This window comes from Juglans microcarpa x Juglans regia, chromosome 6D (assembly GCF_004785595.1).
Source record: "Juglans microcarpa x Juglans regia isolate MS1-56 chromosome 6D, Jm3101_v1.0, whole genome shotgun sequence".
NCBI classification, from domain to species: Eukaryota; Viridiplantae; Streptophyta; class Magnoliopsida; order Fagales; family Juglandaceae; genus Juglans; species Juglans microcarpa x Juglans regia.
Genome location: NC_054604.1, coordinates 29025271 through 29046750, shown reverse-complemented (window position 1 = coordinate 29046750; position 21480 = coordinate 29025271). Strand labels below are relative to the sequence as shown.

The window sequence follows — 21480 nt, the reverse complement described above, 5'->3', positions numbered from 1 at the left end:
TACGAGTCTTGAACATGAAAGGGAACTTGAACCTTGTTGCTAAATGTCTGAGGTATGTGTTGTCTTACCTTTATGCTTACACACATACTACGGCTGCGTTTGAATGTTGAACTGACCTCAATTCTTTATGAATAGTAGTGAGTTGAGGAATTGAGAGAGTTATCTGAAACTTATCTAATATGAGTTTAAAATGTATTTGAATATTAAAATGAGTTTAATATTTTTTATGAGAAGTTGAAAAATATTATGGGTCTAACATATAAAGATGTGTTAAGTTGAAAAAGATCGTGGGTCCTACGTATAAGAAAATTTTAAGTTGAAATGAATTTAATAATTTGAAAAGTAGATATTTAGATGTTAGATTCAATTTAAAATTAGACTGAATTTAACTAAGTACGGCCAAATTTTACAACCAAACGAAATCTTAATCTCAATTAGTAAGTGTTTGATGCCCATTATTGGATGTCGTCGTTCTTTCATTGTCTCGTGGTGGACCAATCAACAAAGTTTTAAATTTCATACCGTACCGGCCGGTACAGTCGAAATTTTTCGTTTCGGCCGTCCGGCCGGTACAAGTACTATACCTGTTCCGTATCGGCCAAAATACCGGCGGTACCGGCCGGTACCGGTCATACCGGCCTCAATTTCGGCTTGTACCGGCCTATATTTCGGCCGGTACCGGCCGATATTTCGGCCTGTATTTTTTTTTTTTTTCTTTTCGTTTTTTCGTTTTTTCAAACTACAAACTTATTTTTTAACCCTCAATTCAGACTAGACTATTTATAATTTATATATATATGTATTTGTATATAATTTATTTATATATAGACTATTATTTTAGAATATAATTTTTATATATATTTTTATATATAATTTATTTATAGATCGACTATCCCGAAACGTTATTCCGAAACGCTATCTCAAAACGATACCGATATCGAAATATTTCATTTCAGTATCTTGACCGGTATGCTATCCAGTACGGTATTCAAAACATTGCCATCAATGCCACGTAAAATAGCGTTAAGAATAATGATAGTCATTTATAGCCGTCCCCACCAAAGCGTCAAGACCCGAAACAACGTATTCAACTTGATGCCCATTGATAGTCAAACATAGCCGTCCCCACCAAAAATGGGAACTGATGGTTGAACTGAAGATAAATGTCAAAGACCAAATTGCACGGCAACAAAAGGATAATCAAACGTCCACATAAAACCCAAGACTCTGGTACCACTTGTTAGAAATTGGAAGATGATGTATTGGTGGTTTAGGAATAATGAAAAAATGGTCTTGAAAAAAATTGCCTTGTCTCTCTGAGTGACTCCCACCATTATAGAATTTTCTTTCCTTAATTTTCAACTCAATGAGCTGCTGTTAATTGACTCGAAGCCCGGGGACGGACTTTCACAAACTATGAATGGAAACCCAAAAAAAAAAAAAAAAAAAAAAGGCTGTGAAGTGGTAAAATATGAGCTACACGCATTGAATCATTCACTGAAAATAACATTTATAGCATTTATAAAAATCCTTGTTCTCAATCAAGAGATATATTTTATTTTTTCTCCTTTTGTTTCTGTCCTGAAGAATAGTAAGTTCCAAACCATTTTGACCCAGCTTAATGCATTGAATTTCTGACTGCACCAATTTCAAAAGAAACCTCTCCCCTTTTGCACCAAGTGATAATATCTACCGTGCTTCGAATGTTGAGATGCTGATTCCATTTGCTGAATAAGTTGCATTGTTGCTAGATGGAGAATCTGCTACCGATAAATCTGCATAGAAACCCGGCTGCCTTGGGATAGGCAATAAAATTTCACTGCTTAACATTAGAACTACAGAAGACATGTTTGGCCTATCTTCAGGTCTTTGCTGCACACATAACAGACCCACTTGAATTAGTCTTAACACTTCAGATCGTGTGTGCGCATCACCTACTGATTCATCGATCAGTTCCATTGCTCCATCTACAATCCATAGTCTCCATGCCTGAAACAAATTAGAAACCATATTTTTGTGAGTTGGGTTTCCATTAAATATGCACATCTTGATCTATTACAATATATTATCTTATTTATATATATTGTAAAACCAGTCAAAAAAAGAGAGATATTTTATTTATTAGAAATTGACACTGATTAGAAATATTATTTATTAGTCATATTATCCTATTCTCCATTACCGGTGACTTGTTACTATTATAAGAGCATCACAATACAAAGGCATCTCACGAACTTGGCAGTGAAAGGAACAACACTGTTAATAACAGATTTTGTTAAAAAATATAAATCAGTAGAATGCCATTCTACATGCTTACATGTCCAAGAAGATTGAGGTGGTGGTCTGGATGGCAGAATCCCCTGTTCTTCTTCCCGGTCAATATCTCCAATACTAAAACTCCAAAGCTAAAGACATCAGATTTCAGAGTATTGCCCATGCACTGCATACTCGGGAGACATGTAGCCACTGCAAAATATTATATAAGGACAAGGAAAATGAAGTTCATAAAGAGTTCAAGGTTATCTATAAGAGAAGATTAAACGTACTCACTATGTTCCAACAATCCTATGGGTCTGGGACACAATTTGATCTCCCTGAAATGATCTAGCCAGGCCAAAATCCGAAATTTTCGGATTCATTTTAATATCTAGTAAGATATTACTAGCTTTGAGATCTCTATGGATGATCCTCAGTCTAGAATCTTCGTGAAGATAGAGAAGCCCTTTGGCAATGCCACCAATAATGTCGATGCGCTTACGCCAATCTAATAATTTGCTCTTTGTCTGGTCTGTCCAAGTTCACCTTCATGTCAGTACACATTGCTGAATTCTCAATAAAAATTTCATTAACTAAAGAAGAAAACCAAACAAGAATTTCCTGCTATAGAAGGGTCAGAGCTCAAACCAAAAATAAAGGACTCCAAGCTTTTGTTAGTATTAGTAAATCAAAATTTTCTCATTTTCTTCTTTGCAACACCCTAGAAGCTTTACAAGATTGCGGTGCTGAAGTTTGGCAATTAATTTGACTTCTCATTAGGTCCTTGTCCGGAATTCATTGAAAGCCTCTTCACAGCTAAGTTAAGAACTATAAATATAGCTTTACCTTTGAAACTAGACTTCTTCCGTATGTATGAGATCACTCCAAGTGTTAGAATTCCATTGACTAATGCTACAGCGCCGGCTATGATTCCTGCTCGTTTTATCTTGCTGGTGTTCTCTTTTTTCCCATTTTTTTCTGAAAACAAAGTTAGAGTTCTACTTAATCTGCATATATCTGACTATGGATCAAAACTTGTGTTAATTTTGAGTATGCTGACTAGGCAATATAGTTGTCCAAGTTATCCTCCTCTATTCTTACTTCTTAGTAAAAGAGCAAAATTCAGAGCATTTCTATTTTTTAATTTTTTGGAAGGAAAAAAGAAGTAACCCTGAGAGTACACAACAATGTCACTCAGTTTCCCGAACCAAAGCAAGCAGCCACTCCCTTTTCCCCTAATATCTAAATTGGAATATGCTGTGCAAGAGCAGTTTTTCAAGCACAATCCCTCACATTGATCAAGGCTCAAGGTCGAATTAAACCAGGAAGAAGATGTGTCGGGCAATTTCAACCCCGTGTACTTGCGGAAGCCATCTCTAATATTGCATTCCAAATGAGTTCTTCGAACACATCCATCAGACCAATCTACTGACTTCCAATCTTTTGGAGACTTGGGTAAGAATCCTTCCAAGCATGCACATGCAGGAGAGCTATCGGCATCGCAGGTAGCGTATGCACCACAGAATGCATAATTTTAACACGCGTCTGCCTGGGATGTGGAGAAAAGCTCCCAACTGCGTGTTCGATCCATCCACATAAACCGCTGCTTAACGCCAGATGGGATTATTATCATTCTTGAAAAAACAGAAGTGTTCACGAGTTTGTACTTGAAGTACACCTCGTTCCGATTCATCACGAATTCATACTCGAACACAGGATTCCGATTTAAGCCCGGATATCCCGTAAAACGAAGACCATTCCATGACCCCCGTTCTACCCTTTATCGTATTCGCCTTCATGAGAACCATTTGCGGAAGCCCACAAGGATCTAACCTTCTTGAAAACTCACCTCGTGCAGGATCTTCCGCGCTCTTCCAAGATGATATGACTCTATCTAGACCAGTTTCCAAGTTCCTTCCAAGCTTCATTTCCGGTAGGAATGTGTCACAAGGATAATCAAAACTCTGCCACAAATATCTCTCTGGGTCATCAACATTTCCATCTTTCACAACAAGATTTCCAGTATCCAGGAGCTGTGCAACAACTGGATTTTCTGCTGTTCTTGATGTATTAGTTGACCAAACAATATCATTTGTGCCATTGAGAAGGGCAAGAACTCCCTCATCGTTGACTGTTAAAACTCCGGAGTGATCGTTAAGCGGAGTGTCTCTGTTAGCCACCCATACAACTGTCCCAGAAGACACCACGTACCATATTCCGACGTATCGGCTTTTTGAACTGCCTGGACTGAAAAATCCCATTTCAAATGTTCCACCGGCTGAAACTAATGTATCGCCGTCTCTGATTGATCGACTTGAAGGAAGAGTGTCCAGCGTAATGGATGTTTCAAAGAGGGAGAACAATAGAGAGTATACAAAAAGATAGGTACAGGCTTCCATTGATTATCTAGTGATTTATCTCCTTCTGATTCGGAGGAAGTAATGCAGACAAGTAGAGATATATGGAGAGAACAGCACGTTGCTTCTATGTGTACAGATCTTAGCTTTCATAATTGACTTTCGTTTCCTGCTTTTTTGTTATGCTAGCTGGGTCAAGTGGCCTCGTGTTTAAATTCTTTGTCTGGACTCAAAAACTGTCATATAAGCATATAAAGTCCTACAATAAATATATATAATTCTTATGTCGACCTGCAATATGTAACGTTAGGTAGAGTTCATTTTATCCGTCATCCCGAAGACAAGACAAAAACATAAAGAAAAATTTTATACATAAGCATTTCTGCACACCATTTTAAATACAGTTCCGCTACGTTCAGGCATACGGATGCGGAGGCCCTGTGCACTGTGCTGATGTGGCACTTATATTTTATTTAAAAAAAAAAAAAAAAAGAAAACTGGAGGACGAACAATTGAAGAAGAAAGATCAACGCAGTATCACCTAAGCCACTGCTTCAACCTTGTCTTCACATTCTGTAGGTTATCATCTTCACCAGTTTCCCATCGATCTTCTCAAGGAAATGAAAAAAGAAAAAAGATAGAAGATTCAACTTTGAGAATCAACGCACGTCTCTTTCGGCTGTACTCATGCAGAAGAAGACCCACGCAGAAGAAGACCAACGCACGTCCTCTTCGAAGAAAATTCTCAGATCTCTTCCTCTCTTTCAAATTTGAGAATCACTGTCGGCTAGTACTCTTTCTCTCTCTCTCTCAGATCGGCATTTTGGACGGAGTCACTGAAAGTAGAGGGCCATCCTTTTATTTGGTCTATTATATGCTGAAACATCCATAAAAAATCCTCGTTCGAGCCTTTCGTCAAAGAACTTAGGCGCCTCATTTGAGTTGTATATATTGATGATAGATTTTGTAGAAATGGACTGAGGTAAACAATCCATGAGATAAACAGGGAAGGAAAACGGAAAAGATAGATGGAAGGCACCAAAAATCCTCAAACACAGCAACCCATTGAAGAAATAGACTGAGATGGAGTAGTGAGTTTCCTAGGACTCTCTCGAACCGGTTGTTTGTATATCAGCCCCAAGGATCGTTAACAAAATGAAATAAAAAAAAAAAAAAAACCGAAAAAGCTCTGTTGTTCCCTCTCTTTTGATCTTTGAGAAGAGTCCGTTCCATTTCCTTTATTTCGTTGGGGTTGGGGCGGTGGTCATTTGAAAGACATGGGAAAGCAGTCGAGCACGGCATTTTCCTCGTGGAACATTGGAAACCGAAAGACACGGCAACTCATTGAAGCAACCCTTTTCAGAAATGACGCGCGACCTCTTCTTAGAAATCTTCAGAAAATGCAATGGGTTTCGTATGGAAGGTGAAGGAGAAGAGAAGGGGAGAAGGGAAACTGGGAGAAGTAGAAGGGGAGAAGGAAATTAGTACACTAGGAGAGAGAGACAAAACGCACTGTTTGATAGAGAAAACAATCGCTTTGTAAAATGAAAGGAAACGCACCGTTTTATTTAATCCAAACGGTGCGTCTGATTCCACGTAAGAAGTAGTCTGCGGGGTTGGAGGACGACGCTGCCTTTAGAGGTTTTTTTAAAAATATGTGAATTTATTTTTTGAGTCTTGTGTTTCATGAAATATGAAATATGAAGTATAAAAATAAAAGAATAAAATTACATATTTTTTTAAGTAATATGCAGAATGTAAAATTTAACAACTAAACGTCAAAGATCTTTTTCACGAATGATTCGCAAAAATATCTAAATTTATGAAATGAGAATTATTTACAACACAAATTCAACGCAAATATCATTGACATTCATCAGAAAGACTTTCAGAATGAAAAGATATTGATCCTTAGCTCCCGGGGACTCTTCTTTGCAAACAACCTTTTCCAGAGTGAGTTTCTCCCGTCCATTTTGAATCCCTGTAAACCTGTCACAGAGTCTTCATCATCTACGATTTCATTAAGACCACCAACAATAAGTACTGCAACACCTGCATTGAGGAACGCCTAAACTTGGCAATTAGCTGAGTTTTTGCAGTTACAGGTGCTCCTATCTAAAGAATTCCCTTTGAATAATTAGTAGTAATCCAACCAAAAATAATCTTTGATAAAACCTCTGGTACCTTTCTCACTAAGCAGAGTATATTTATATGGACTTATCTATTATTTTGACGGAAGATTGGGATTACTTGTACACATAAACAAAGAAAAAAATATCATGTCTAATTTCAGTATAGGAAGCCAAGAAGTGTACATTTTTTCAGCAAAACCACCCATATGATAGGTGGCATTGTGCGAGTAACTTTGTTCGACAATCAACTCATCATGAGAGCAACGTGATGATTATAGCTTGATCACTACGGAAACCGACCAATCCCGTGCACATTTCCAACATCTAGATCATCATTTTCTCTGCTCGTTTACTTTGGGGGCATGCGGAAGGAAGCAACAGATAAGAGTTCTCTTTTCCCTCAGTTACCGTCTGCCAGCGATATAGCCAGCGCCGTCTGCGAATCGAGAAGCTAGGGGGGAGACGATACCTTGCGGCAGAACTATGTTTTGAGAATGATATAGGAAGGGGGCAGACGAAACCTTCCAGCCGAAAGAGACGATACCTTGCGGCGGCCATTTTTGGCGGCACAGCAGGCCCTGCCGGCGACGAAGATACCGGCGGGAGCCTCCCATAACTGTCGTAGCTATGCCGAGACCCTTAAGCCGACGTACCATGGCCCATCGATTGGGATCCCCATGAGAACTGCATCTCGGGCTCACGGCGCCCCGGCATTGCTCTTCACGTGGAATGAGTTATTGAAGGCAGAGAAGTGCTTTAGCCATACCTTGGTCCTAAACTTCCTGTGGAGTCGTCCATCCCTTGATCTCATCAAACTACATGTGAGATCAAACTACATGTATACAAAAGATGGGGACTCTGAAATTCCCATGATTGGCATCCTTGATCAGAAAAACACCATGGTAAAGTTGACAAACGAAGAGGATTTTTTGGCACGGGAGGCAAGGGAGATGGAAGGTTATTCTTACAGAATGCTTCGTTGGACGGCAGACTTCAACTGCAAGGAGGAATCGCCCCTAGCCCCCACGTGGATATGTCTCCCAGGTTTGCCTGTACACATGTTTGATATTGATTTTTCAAGTATATTTGCAGGCTCATTGGGAAAATTCCTAAAAGCTGATAATGCAATATTAACACTCTCTAGACCGAGTTGTACTGCTAGAATTTGTGTTGAGATGGATACTTCTAAACCCCTGTTAGAGATTGGCGTGTCTGAATTAAAGGGTTTTTGGCAACAAATAGTATACGAAAAAATCCCCTTGTTCTGTGTTCATTGTAGACAGCAGGATCATTTAAAAAATAATTGTAGGGTGATGAGAAAGGGGAAGAACCTGGAAGTGATAGAAGGGGATGGGGGAAAACATCATGATGGAGAAACCAGAAAAGAGAAAAGGTTTATGTTCCAGTGGGGACAAAATTGGGCAAAATTCGAATGACATGGAGGGTGAGGAAGTAAACTCAGGGAAGGAGAATTTGACAGAATTTGCAGTCATGGAAAAAGAGAAATAAGGGGGTGAAAAGGAACCTCAAATCTGTAGTAACCTGTTAGAGAGGGAGGAGGGAGAGCTGATAGAAGCTACAGAAGTAATCTCAATGGAGTACGAGAAGAAGGAGATAGAAGTGCAAGGGAATAATTTGAATAACAGAGTGGAGTCGAGTAACCCTCCGTAGGTGGAGCAGATCTTCATTCAACCCAAAGAAGGTCATGATAAAAAATGTCCGAGAATGAAAAAGGCTCCAGAAGCTGAGTCCTTAACTCTGATTGAATCTAATAACCATGCAAAAGCCGCATTGCAGCATTCATCACAAACCAATTTGAGTCTCTAAATGACTTGGAAGAGGAGAAAGGATTATTTCAGCCCTTGAGCAAGCAAAAAGACTGAGTCAGATTATGACAAGCCTTTAATCTTGTTGAGGAGGGAGATGAGAAAGAAAAAATCAAAGCCTCTGGGCTTGGCCTAACAACCTGTATTATTGATTATGGTTCCAAACATTCTAGTGTGGAACGTGAGGGGTATTGGCCTAACAACATTCTAGCTACGGTGGGAAAGTTAAAAGGTAGTCATAAAACACAAACCAAAAATTGTTTCTCTAAGGCTGATAAAGTTACAAATAAACTTAATTTTAATTCATGTTTCTCCAATGAAGACAAACAAGGGAAGGTGTGGATATTCTGGGAAGAGGTAGACTTCATGCCAATTCAAATGAACTCACAATCTATTTCAGGTTTGGTTGGATATCAAAACAGTGTCTTCACTCTTTTAGTTGTATATGCAAGGTGTGGATTCATGGAGAGAAGAGTCTTATGGGAGGAGCTAAAAGATTTAAACATTGGTGACAAGCCATGGATAGTGAGTTGGGATTTCAATAAAATTTGAAATGATGATGAGAAGTTAGGAGGTGTCCCTAAACCTGCTGCTACTAAACTGATTTTAATGGTTTTATTGAAGAATGTGGATTGTTGGAAGCACCATGTGAGGGTTCTAAATGCACACAATGCAATTACCAAGAGGGTAATGGTAGAATATGAGCGAAGCTGGACAGAACTGTGGTGAATCCATACATGCTGCAAATGGAGGGGCAATTGCCTTATAAGTTACTCCTCGAGTTTGCCCTGACCATAGCCCCATGCTGATATCAAAGGACCCTAAGTTTGTCAAATACGGTCCTCCTATTTTCTGGTTTCTAAGAATGTGGTGTCTCCATGAGGATTTTAAAAAGGTAGTGTGAAAAATTTGGAACCAAGACATGGTACTGGCATGGTAAAAGTAATGCTAAAATTGAAGCGGATCAAGGGAGCCCATAAAAAATGGAACAAGGAAATGTTTGGGCATGTGGAAGAAAGAAAAGTAAGGCTTGAAGATCAAATCATGGAGCTTGAAGCAAACATTTACTCCCAACCTGTTTTCGAACAGGAAAAGGAACTTAAGGAAAAAATAACTGAACTTGACAAGTACATCCTCCAAGAAGTGGTATTGCTTAAACAGAAATTCTGGGACAAATGGCTAAAAGATGGTGAAGCTAACACAATATTTTTTCATCCTACAGTATAACAAAGAATGAAGAAAACTACAATTAGCAAAATGATCCTTGAAGATGGGACTGCGTTGAACTCCGCCCTGCAGATACATGATGCAACAGTCTCACACTTTCAAGATCTTTTAACTTCAAGTGCCTCTGCACAAGAGACTAACCTTGAGAATGTAATTAGCCTAGTAGTGACAGGAGGAAAATGCAAACCTGATTAGGGAATAGGGAGACTAATGCAGATGAAGTAATGGAAACCTTGAAAGAAATCTTGACAGATAGCAGCTTCGGCCCTAGTGGGTTTTGGATCTGGATTCTTTTTATATTGCTAATAAAGAATGAGTTTTTAGGGGTGTTCCTATCCCTAGGTTTTTCACAACTTCCTTTATTGTGTTTCATACTGAAGGAAGACAACCCTAGAAAGTTCTCGAAGTTCAGGCCACTCAGCTTGTGCATTGTAATATGCGAATTGTTTACAAAAATCATGGTCAATAGACTGACCTCTATCCTTGAAAGGGTTATATCTAAAGAACAATGAACCATTTTCAAAGGCAGAAGCATCAATGAAAATATTTTCCTGGCTCAAGAGATGATTCACAGTCTGAACAAGAAAGTAAGAAGGGGAATCGTCATGCTTCAAGTGGATATGGTGAAAGTATATGACAGAGTAGAATGAGGATTTTTTAATAAAGTGTTGGAAGCATTTGGTTTTTCAAATGTCTGGAGAACTCTATTAGCTAACTGTTATACAACCCCATGCTTTTCCATTGCCATGAATGGCACATTCAGGGGTTTCTTTAAGTTTTTGAGGGGACTCAAACAAGAAGATCCCCTATCTCCCTACTTGTTTTTCATTGCTGAAGAAGTCCTCTCAAGAATTATCACAAAGGCTGTGGAGACTGGGAAAATTGGGCATGTCCAAAGGATTAGAGGCTGTCCCATAATTTCACACTTGATCTATGATGATGATCTAGTGATTTTCCTTAATGGTTCCAAATCTTCATTAAAAGAATTTGCTGAGGTGCTCAAGTATTATGAAGAGTCAGGTAAGTGCGTTAATAAAGATAAGTCAGCAGTATTTTTGGCTTCTCATAGTTCTGGTGCTAGGAGATCCTTTGGGTTGAGAACTTTGGGTTACAAAGAAGGAAAATTCCCTTGCAGATATCTGGGAGCCCCACTGCACACCAGTAAACTAGCTGGCTGGAGGGCTCATTTGTTGTCTAGTAAAGGGAAACTTGTCCTAATAAAGCACGTGCTATCGAGTATGCCTATTCATATCCTCTACGTTTTAGACATCCCAAAATCAGTTTTGAACATCATAAACAGATTGATAGTTAATTTTTTCTGGCAAGACACAATCAGAAAGATAAAAAAAAAAAAAAAAAGGGTTGCATGGGCTAAGATTTGCAAACTAGTTGATGAGGGGGTCCAGGCATAAGAGATATAGAATAAATGAAGAAAGCCTTGCATATAAGATTTACCCGGAAGCTCTTATTTGGGAAAGTCCCTTTGGTCAGGTTTCTTGAGATCAAAGTATACGATTTCTAGACTTCACACCCCTGAACAGGAAGTAAGAAAAGGCTCAACGTTTTAGTGAGCTATTGTAGAGCATATCCCAAAAGTCATAAAAAACATAGAATGGATTGCGAGGCAAGGTAACATTCCTTTCTTGTATTATAATTGGTCGGGACTTAAAAGTGGAGACCATTACTGGACCTAATATGATGGTTAAAGATGCCTTGACTCGTCAAAGTTGGAATGGGCAACTCCTTCAGGATCTCCTACCAGCACAAATAGTATCATCCTTATTGGGAAACACAATATAGATTAGAGATGGAGAAGACACACCTGCATGGAAAATTTCTTCTGATGGGAACTTTTCTATCTTAACAGCTTGGGATTTCATTCGGAACCATAAGCAGCAAGTAGGTATGGAATAAGTGTATTCCAAGCAAGGTTTCTATCCTTGTGTGGAAGTGCTTTCATAAAGGGCTCCCTTTTGATACAAACAACCAGAACTTTCATATACACTTAGCGTCCATGTGTGACTGCTGCCAAACTCCTGCAATAGAATCCTTAGACCATATTCTTTGTATTGGGCAGCTTGACAGCTATGTTTGGAATCATTTTGGAACCCAGTTGGGGATTAGATGTATCGAGAATCAAGGGTGGAATGAAAAGTGTATGCTATGATATCAAAAAGCTCATAAGCACTCTCAACGGCATTATCATTGGTCTACTACATTCTGTAATTAGCTGGAACCTCTGGATTAGTAGATGTAAGGCTCAAATGGAAGGAAAAAAAAAATATAGAGAAGAATGTGGTCTGTCATCAGATCAAGCAAATGATCCATGAAGCTACGGGGAAGATGACTTGGGTAAAAAGGTTATAGCCTCGGGATGAACTCTTACTAAACCATATGGGATTGCCAATTTTTCTCACCAAAGTCAATAAAGTTGTAAGTGTGATTTGGAAGAAACTAACAAGAGTGAAGAAACTAAAGTTAAACGTAGATGGAAGTAGCTGAGGAAACCCGAGGCAGTGTGGTGGAGGCTGTATAATTAGAGATGACAAATGATCTTTTATTGCCAAATTCTCAACCTTTCATGGAGTTGGAACTAACACAAAAGCATAGATAAATGCCTTACTTGACTTAAATTTGTGCATATATTACACGTTGGTCAACTGGAAGTTGAAACAGATTCCTTATTGGCTGCAAATTGGATCAAGGAGAAAGAAAAAAATTCCCTGGAAAGTCAAAGAAGCATGGGAAAGGATAACAGAGAGATGGAGTCTCTTCACATTGAGAGACAAACTAGGTTGCAGATTGGTTAGCTAAGAATGGAGCACGGGGGGAGTAACGGAAGAGTACCACAACTTTCTCTCAGCCCCTGAAGAAGTCAGAGGTCTAATAAACATGGATCAGGCTGGATTTCTCTACACTTCAAGTTTGCTAAAGTTTGGATTGTTTGTACCCTTCTCTTAGTTTTTGCTGTAGGACATGAATCACAATTTTATGATGCCTTGGTTTTGGATGGTTTCATTTGTAACCGCCAAGGTGTCCTTGGAGAGAATGTTTTTACTGGTGGTGCTACCCGTCCCATAGGTAGCCTTCTTCCAAAACTGGTCCATAACTTGTTTTTGGGCTATTTGAGCCTAGATAACTAAAACTGCTTAGAGTAAAAAATACAAATACTTTATAATTATATAATACTAAGTTGTAACTAATAACCATAACTAAGCTATTACAATAACACAAATTAAACTAAAACTTTTAAACAATTAAAAATTATAAACTATTACAAGTTGTCACATAATTTAAATAAATAATGATAACACAATTAACTGTTAAGGGACAAATTGTAACAAGATTACAATTAAGGCAACAATATCATTTCAATTTTCGAATTGACTTTGACATTGGAATTTGGGGTGGTCATGGTGGTGTAAAAGTCAGTGAGCTGTGTTGTAAGATTGTAAGATCATAAAACCTGAAACATTAATAGGAAAACAAATTAAAATTACAAATAAGAAACAAAAATAAAAAATACAAACATATATTATAAATGTAAAAATTACAAAAATTAAAAATACTAACCAAGACGAGATTAGGATGAAGATGAAAATGAGATCATTGGATCCTTGGGATTAGGATTGAGCATATGACAGTGAGACTATAAAAGCTAAAAAAAAAATATAAAAAAACAATTAGAATTATCCAAAATTATATAAATACAAAAATAATTAAGGGACAAATTGTACAAACCAATTACAAATGGCAATGGTGGGTCCAATAAGCATGAAATTATATGGCAGTAGAGGTAGATGTCGTCTCATGTATCATTACAACAATTAAATTTGAAATTAATACCAGTTAAATGAATATAAATAAATTAAAATAACAAAATGAAACCTGCTACTCTCATCTGCCATTTTTTTAAGTCCAATCTCTAACCTAGATTGACTCTTCTCTTGTAAAAATTTAATATTGGACTATTTTTGTATTGTTCTTTTAAGTGTACCTTTAATTTGGATGTACTATGTCTCTTATGGTGACATCCATACACTTTACCACAATAGTTACACTTAGCTTGAGGTCACCACACTCTAATTTGGTGAAGCGAGTCCAAATTATTGAAACTGGTTTTTTGCTTTGTCGGGGCAAGGGGTAGCGATAGGGTCCACAGGGTTAGTGGCAGGTGTAGGGGTAGGAGAGCTAGCATAAAAATCTGACTGAGAATCCATTCCCCAAAACTCACAAAAATCTGAAATGAAGCAAAGATCACAACAACAATTAAAACCATGCACAAATCACCCAAAACAGAATGAGGTTTCACATCGAAATCCCAAAACAGAACGGGGTTTCAGATTGAAACCCTTTGATACCTCTAAATTAATTTAGTGTTTTAGATTGAAACCCCAAACTAATTTAGGGTTTCAATTCGAAACTCTAAAATCGTAATTTCACATGCACAATTTTTATTGTACAAACAACAATCAATAAACAAACCAATCTCCACACTCCACAACACACAATTCACAATCTCATCTCCAACTCCTCAATTTAATCCCATCCTCCATAGCTCAACAAAAATAAAAATAAAAATAAAATGAAAAAAACAAGTACATTTTACTCCAAATAGGAAACATACCTTTGGCGACGGACTAGGTGTGCGACAAAGATGGCAACATATGGAGACAGTGACGGGCTAATGTCATGCGACGGATGGAGCGTGAGAGAGAAAGGCTAGGGTTTCACAAAGATAAGAGAGAGATGAGAGAGGGAGATCTGATTCAGAGTATTGAGGGTGGGAGGGGGTCGCATGGGGTGGGTTTGGGTCAACATCACTAATAAAAACGATGTTGTTTTGTCTATTCCAAAACGGTGTCATTTTTATGCATGGAATTTTTTTTAACATTACTAATCAAAACAATGCCGTTTTGTCTATCCCAAAATGGCATCGTTTTGATATATGGGGGGTTTTTTTTAACATCACTAATCAAAACAATGCCATTTTGTCTATCCCAAAACGGCATCATTTTGATATATGGTTTTTTTTAAAATTAAATTAAATTTATTTATAATATATATATAAGCAGGGGCCATATGTGGTGCAGAATTCTGGCGGGGTGCGGGACCCCTCTGCACACCCCTAATTTTTACAACTCCATGGGTTTTGGTTTTAAACTTTTAATGTTACTGCAAAAGAATCCTTAGTTGTAATCAAAGTATTCATCCGCCATAAGGGAGGGTCCTTTAATAAATTATGGGTTGTCGTCCTCTTTACCAAAAACGAAAAAGGATCAAAATAATCCAACAATATATAATTGCAAACACTCCTTTGCGAACCTAGAATAAGATTGAAGTATACTAACAATGTCATCATAAATAGAATAAAAAGCAAAACAATACAAAAAAAAAAAAAACAAAAATACACAATTTATTATGGGTTGGGATGAGGTAGATCAGTTTTCATAACAAAGATTGTCTATGGTAAATATTTAAAATAATAATTAAAGTGTTTTGTATTTGAGCGATGTTTGAGAATGAAACATCTGAAAATACTTGAGAACAATTGTGTTGCCAAACAGACATCTCTATCTCAACTAACAACATGAGTACGGTATAAAATCCTTGCTCTAAATCAAGAAATGTATTTAATTATAAAAAAAAAATGAAGAAATGTATTTATCTTTTCTCCTTTTGTTTTGAGTATACTACTTTCAAAAGAAACCTCTCCCCCTTTGCACCAAGTGATAGTTGTTGAATAAGTTGCATTGTTGCTAGATGGAGAATCTGCATAGAAACACGGCTGCCTTGGGATAGGCAATAAAACTTCACTGCTTAACATTAGAACCGCTGAAGACATGTTTGGTCTATCTTCAAGTCTTTGCTGCACACATAACAGACCCACTTGAATTAGTCTTAACACTTCAGATCATGCGTGTGCATCACCTACTGATTCATCGATCAGTTCCATTGCTCTGTCTACCACCAGAGTGTGCGCAACACCCCCATGGTGTGCGCTGCACTTGGGTGCACGCAACACCATTGTTGGTGCTTGCAGCGCCGTTGTCGGTGACCCTGAGGTGCGCGCTTCATCTCCCAAGTTCGTGCAGCACCACTATCAGTGCGGGTGGCACCAATGGTGCTTACAACAACTCAGCCAACAAAAGCAAGACAAAGTTTTCAAAAACTCAAGCAAAACCAAAAAAAGGGCACCCATCGCAAATAAAAATATATGCGAAAAAAATGGCTTCTGGTAAACTGGAATCAACTAAAAACATGCTTTGATACCAATGTTAGAAAATACAGCGGAATATCTCAAGCACAACTTATTAGGTTGCTCAACAAATCTATCCAACCTGAACAAATAATCTAGCAAGCCTCAAGCGTCTCCTCTTGATGGTGAAGTGTACTACATAGAATAAACTAGAGTAACACAACACATCCACAACCTTGATACTTTTTCAAGAGAGAATAACAGAGAGAGATTTTGTACTCTTTTAAGATCGTCTGAGAATTATCTGATCCCTGTGCATCACATAAGGCTGGCCTTAAAGGCCTACCTTTAATCACTACAATAAAGTGGTCGTTGCCACTTTTATTCTCAAGCATGTATAGATTAAGTTATGCGTTACATGCCGTTACGGCATAGGAGGGATTTGCCCATGTGGGCACCCCTCCATCTAACATGGGAAACTCAAAAGGTTTTATTTCCGGATGATCATAAATAATAAAAAGAAAAACAATACAAACAAAATACAAGATTTATTATGGGTTGGGATGAGATAGCTCAGTTTTCACAACAAAGATTGTTTATAGTAAATATTTAAAAAGTTTTTTGTGTTTGAGTACTGTTTGAGAAAGAAATATATGAGAATACTTTAGAATAGTTGTGTTGCCAAACAAACCCTGTTTGAAGAAGAATCCTCTATCTCAAGTAACAACAAGAGTACGGTATAACAATCTTTGCTCTAAATCAAGAAATGTATTTATCTTTTCTCCTTTTGTTCTAACTGTACAAATTTCAAAAGAAACCACTCCCCCTTTGCACCAAGTGATAGTATCTAACGTGCTTCGAATGTTGAGATGCTGATTCCATTTGCTGAATAAGTTACATTGTTGCTAGATGGAGAATCTGCTAACGATAAATCTGCATAGAAACCCGGCTGCCTTGGGACAGGCAACAAAACTTCACTGCTTAACATTAGAACAACAGAAGACATGTTTGGTCTATCTTCAGGTCTTTGCTGCACACATAACAAACCCACTTGAATTAGTCTTAACACTTCAGATCGTGTGTGTGTATCACCTACTGATTCATCGATCAGTTCCATTGCTGTGTCTACAATCCATAGTCTCCATGCCTGAAACAAATTAAAAACCATATTTTTGTGAGTTGGGTTTCCATTAAATATGCACATCTTGATCTATTACAATATATTATCTTGGAGTGTGGAGCTGACCCCGTTTGGTTTCACAAATGGTGTCAAGTAATCTCATCTAATCTCATCTTATGTAATGAACCTTGTTCACAACTTACCAGAATCTGATGTAATTGGAGGTCATCAGCCTCCAGAATTCACAAGAAATTAGGAATAGAAAGAGAGTAAGAGAAGGATTAGAAGAAATAGAGAGAAAGAGAACGAATTGCACTTGAATGCCGAAGTTGGCCTCCTTCCCAACTTACGGCTACTATTTATAGATGACAGATTCAGTTACATGAAACGGTTATGGAAACTACACAGCTTGACTCAAACGACAACCACAACACGACACCGTTCTATTTATTCCTTCTTAGCACTAAACGACACCATTACAGACAGTTAAACAACCAACACTTAAACAAAACACTGCGTTTTGATCATTCCTTCTTTATGAATATAAGACTTCAACATTTGTTTATGCAAAACTCAGCCCTTCATCATGTTATTCTCGATCTACTATCTCATTCAACTGCTATCATTGCAACCCGTAACATCTTATTTCAACATCCAAACATCATTTAAATACAAACATTTTTCAATTTCAAATTTTTAAATTTTCAAATTTTTCATCTAATCATTACCTAATCATTACAATTTTTCCAAATTTTCGAACAAAATACAAAAAATAATTCAACATTTTCAAATCACAAAATAAAAATAATATTACAAAAATTATATTCTAACAATATTTTAATTTTATAATATTTTTATTCAAAATTATCTCTCATTTTTCAAAACTCCATAAAACATCTTAACTCAAATTATCTCACTACTATTCACAAACTATATCATTATTATTCACAGATTTCTCATATCATCTCATCTGTGTAAGCAAACGAGGCTACTCTTATTATGAAGGTCCTGTTATCCATTCCCACATTATATTGCAACAACAGAGTTACATAATATGTCATTAAGTTGAAGTTATTAAATGCAAAATAATTATATCTAATTAAGTCAGTAATTAGCACTTCCACGTAATAACACTAGCTACCAAAGGCGATCCTCCATAACTTGCTAAAAACACGTAAAAAAAAAGGAGATAGAGTTGCTAATATTGACACTAATTAGAAATTTTATTTATTATTATCTTAGTTATACATAATATTTTTCATTTAATATATTTACTTATTCCTGCAGTTTGCACCTAACAAAATATAGTTTTGGAGGCACAAATTTTGCTCTTATTAAGTCATATTAACCTATTCTCCATTACCAAAGCCTCCATGTCATCTTTCAGGGGTCAACTTATGGGTCTTATTCCCTCCATTGTAACTTGGAGGCTCTGGATCCACAGATGTCACACTCGTATGGAAGGAAAGTGGGAGTTGGTGGAGGATATTTGGAGGAGCATTAAATTTTGGCTAACTAAACTAAGTGGAAAATTAAAGGTATCAAAGCCTTTATCTCGATGTGATGACACTTTGTTGACAGATTTAAATATTCCTTACAGGTGGAAGAGGAGTAGATCATTTCAAGTCGTGTTTTGGAACTGCCCAAAGGGAAGGTGGGTAAAGCTAAATATTGATGGGAGCAGTCGAGAGACCTTGAGGAAACCTGGTGCTGGTGGTATCATACGTGACTCATCAGGAAATCTGGTACTGGCTTTCTCTATTCCTCTTGATTTTGGAACTAACAACTATGCTGAATTCATGTCCCTACTGCATGGAGTTAGACCCCTGAGTAGATTGGGTTTCAGAAATGTGGAAATAGAGATGGATTCTATGGTTGTTGTAAACTGGATTTTAGCTGCCAATTGTCCCATTTGGTATCTTGAAGACTATTGGATTGAGCTCATGGACTTACTTAGGAACATAAATTTCACCATTCGGCATGTTTATAGGCAAGGAAATAGCCCTGCATATTTCTTGGCAAAGATGGCGTCTGAGGATTGTGCTGCTATTTGGGGTCTTTGAATATGGTACCTTCTTTACTAAGGGGTTTGATTAGAACGGATAAACTAGGCCTTCCATATATAAGATTTGATTAAAGGGGTGTGTCTTTTTGTCATTTGTTGGTAGTGTTTCTAGTTTTGATGGTTATTTGTTCTAGACTTGTTAGAAGTTTGGTTTTATTTTGGTTTTTGGCTTGTTTAGACACTTGGTTTGGGTTAGTTTATAATGTTATATCTGGTAAACCCCCAAGTGTATTGATGTCACCACGGTCTTCCTCCGCCATAAGTGAGGGTTTACTTGGGATGGAACCACTACTGTGGGGCTACCGGCTCTTATAGAAAAAAGAAAGAAAAGAGAAACCTATTCTCCATTACCTGTGACTTGTTACTATTATAAGATCATCATAATACAAAGGCATCTCATGAAATTGGCAGTGAAAGGAACAACACTGTTAATAACAGATTTTGTTAAAAAATATAAATCAGTAGAATGCCATTCTGCATGCTTACATGTCCAAGAAGATTGAGGTGGTGGTCTGGATGGCAGAATCCCCTGTTCTTCTTCCCACTCAATATCTCCAATACTAAAACTCCAAAGCTAAAGACATCAGATTTCACAGAGTACTGCCCATGCACTGCATACTCAGGAGACATGTAGCCACTGCAAAATATTATGTAAGGACAAGGAAAATGAAGTTCATAAACAGTAAGGTTAGCTATAAGAGAAGATTAAACGTACTTACTATGTTCCAACAATCCTATGGGTCTGGGACACAATTTGATCTCCCTGAAATGATCTAGCTAGGCCAAAATCCGAAATTTTTGGATTCATTTTAATATCTAGTAAGATATTACTAGCTTTGAGATCTCTATGGATGACCCTCAGTCTAGAATCTTCGTGAAGATAGAGAAGACCCTTGGCAATGCCACCAATAATGTCGATGCGCTTACGCCAATCTAATAATTTGCTCTTTGTCTGGTCTGTCCAAGTTCACCTTCATGTCAGTACAAACCTTGCTGAATTCTCAATAAAAATTTCATTAACTAAAGAAGATAACCAAACAAGAATTTCCTGCTATAGAAGGGTCAGAGCTCAAACCAAAAATAAAGGACTCCAAGCTTTTGTTAGGCATGTATTCGTAAATCAAAATTTTCTCATTTTCTTCTGTGCAACACCCTAGAAGCTTTACAAGATTGCGGTGCTGAAGTTTGGCAATTAATTTGACTTCATTTATGAACTCATTAGGTCCTTGTCCGGAATTCGTTGAAAGCCTCTTCACAGCTATCACTTGCCCTGCTGGCAGTGTACCCTGAAAATCAAGAGGTTAGGAAATGTGTTCCAAAAAATAAACTACACATGGTGAGGATATTTTTGGTCTACCTTATATACAGGTCCAAATCCACCTTCTCCCAACTTCTTGTCGCTTGAAAAGTTATTAGTGGAATTAGTTATGGCTATCAAATCAATTATCGGTAACTCCATGTCTTCCTTCAGGCCTTCATTTTCAGAATCTTTGTCGTGTCTTCGTTTTGCCATTCCTGGATTATTAGGACTGAATTGGGCACGATTTTCTTGAACAGAAGAACTATTGAATGCAAGCGGCCAACCATTACTCAGATGCATTTCTAAGTTAAGAACTATAAATATAGCTTTACCTTTGAAACTAGACTTCTTCCGTATGTATGAGATCACTCCAAGTGTTAGAATTCCATTGACTAATGCTACAGTGCCGGCTATGATTCCTGCTCGTTTTATCTTGCTGGTGTTCCCTTTTTTCCCATTTTTTTCTGAAAACAAAGTTAGAGTTCTACTTAATCTGCATATATCTGACTATGGATCAAAACTTGTGTTAATTTTGAGTATGCTGACTAGGCAATATAGTTGTCCAAGTTATTCTCCTCTATTCTTACTTCTTAGTAAAAGAGCAAAATTCAGAGCATTTCTTTTTTTTAATTTTTTGGAAGGAAAAAAGAAGTAAAAAGTACCTAGTTCTGAACTGGCCATCTTTATGTATAGCTCTTGCCCACCCTGAGAGTACACAACAATGTCACTCAGTTTCCCGAACCAAAGCAAGCAGCCACTCCCTTTTCCCCTAATATCTAAATTGGAATATGCTGTGCAAGAGCAGTTTTTCAAGCACAATCCCTCGCATTCATCGAGGCTCAAAGTCGCATTAAACCAGGAAGAAGATGTGTCGGGCAATTTCAACCCAGTGTACTTGCGGAAGCCATTTCTAATATTGCATACCAATGGAGTCCTTCGAACACATCCATCAGACCAATCTACTGATTTCCAGTCTTTAGGAGACTTGGGTAAGAATC

At 37.5% G+C, this 21480-nt stretch overlaps 1 protein-coding gene and 1 pseudogene across 1 annotated transcript in view; both read right to left on the bottom strand.

Annotated features, from left to right (window-relative positions):
- Nucleotides 1-1539: 1539 nt before the first annotated feature.
- LOC121235510 lies at nt 1540-4855 on the bottom strand (annotated as a pseudogene).
- An 11777-nt stretch (nt 4856-16632) lies between these two features.
- Nucleotides 16633-21480, bottom strand: part of LOC121234498 (G-type lectin S-receptor-like serine/threonine-protein kinase At4g27290) — a 40421-nt gene continuing 35573 nt past the window's right edge. The window contains 4 exon segments of the mRNA XM_041130444.1: nt 16633-17144; nt 19669-19819; nt 19902-20139; nt 20258-20468. Coding sequence (XP_040986378.1) covers nt 16845-17144; nt 19669-19819; nt 19902-20139; nt 20258-20468 — 900 coding nt within the window. The 3' untranslated portion in view covers nt 16633-16844.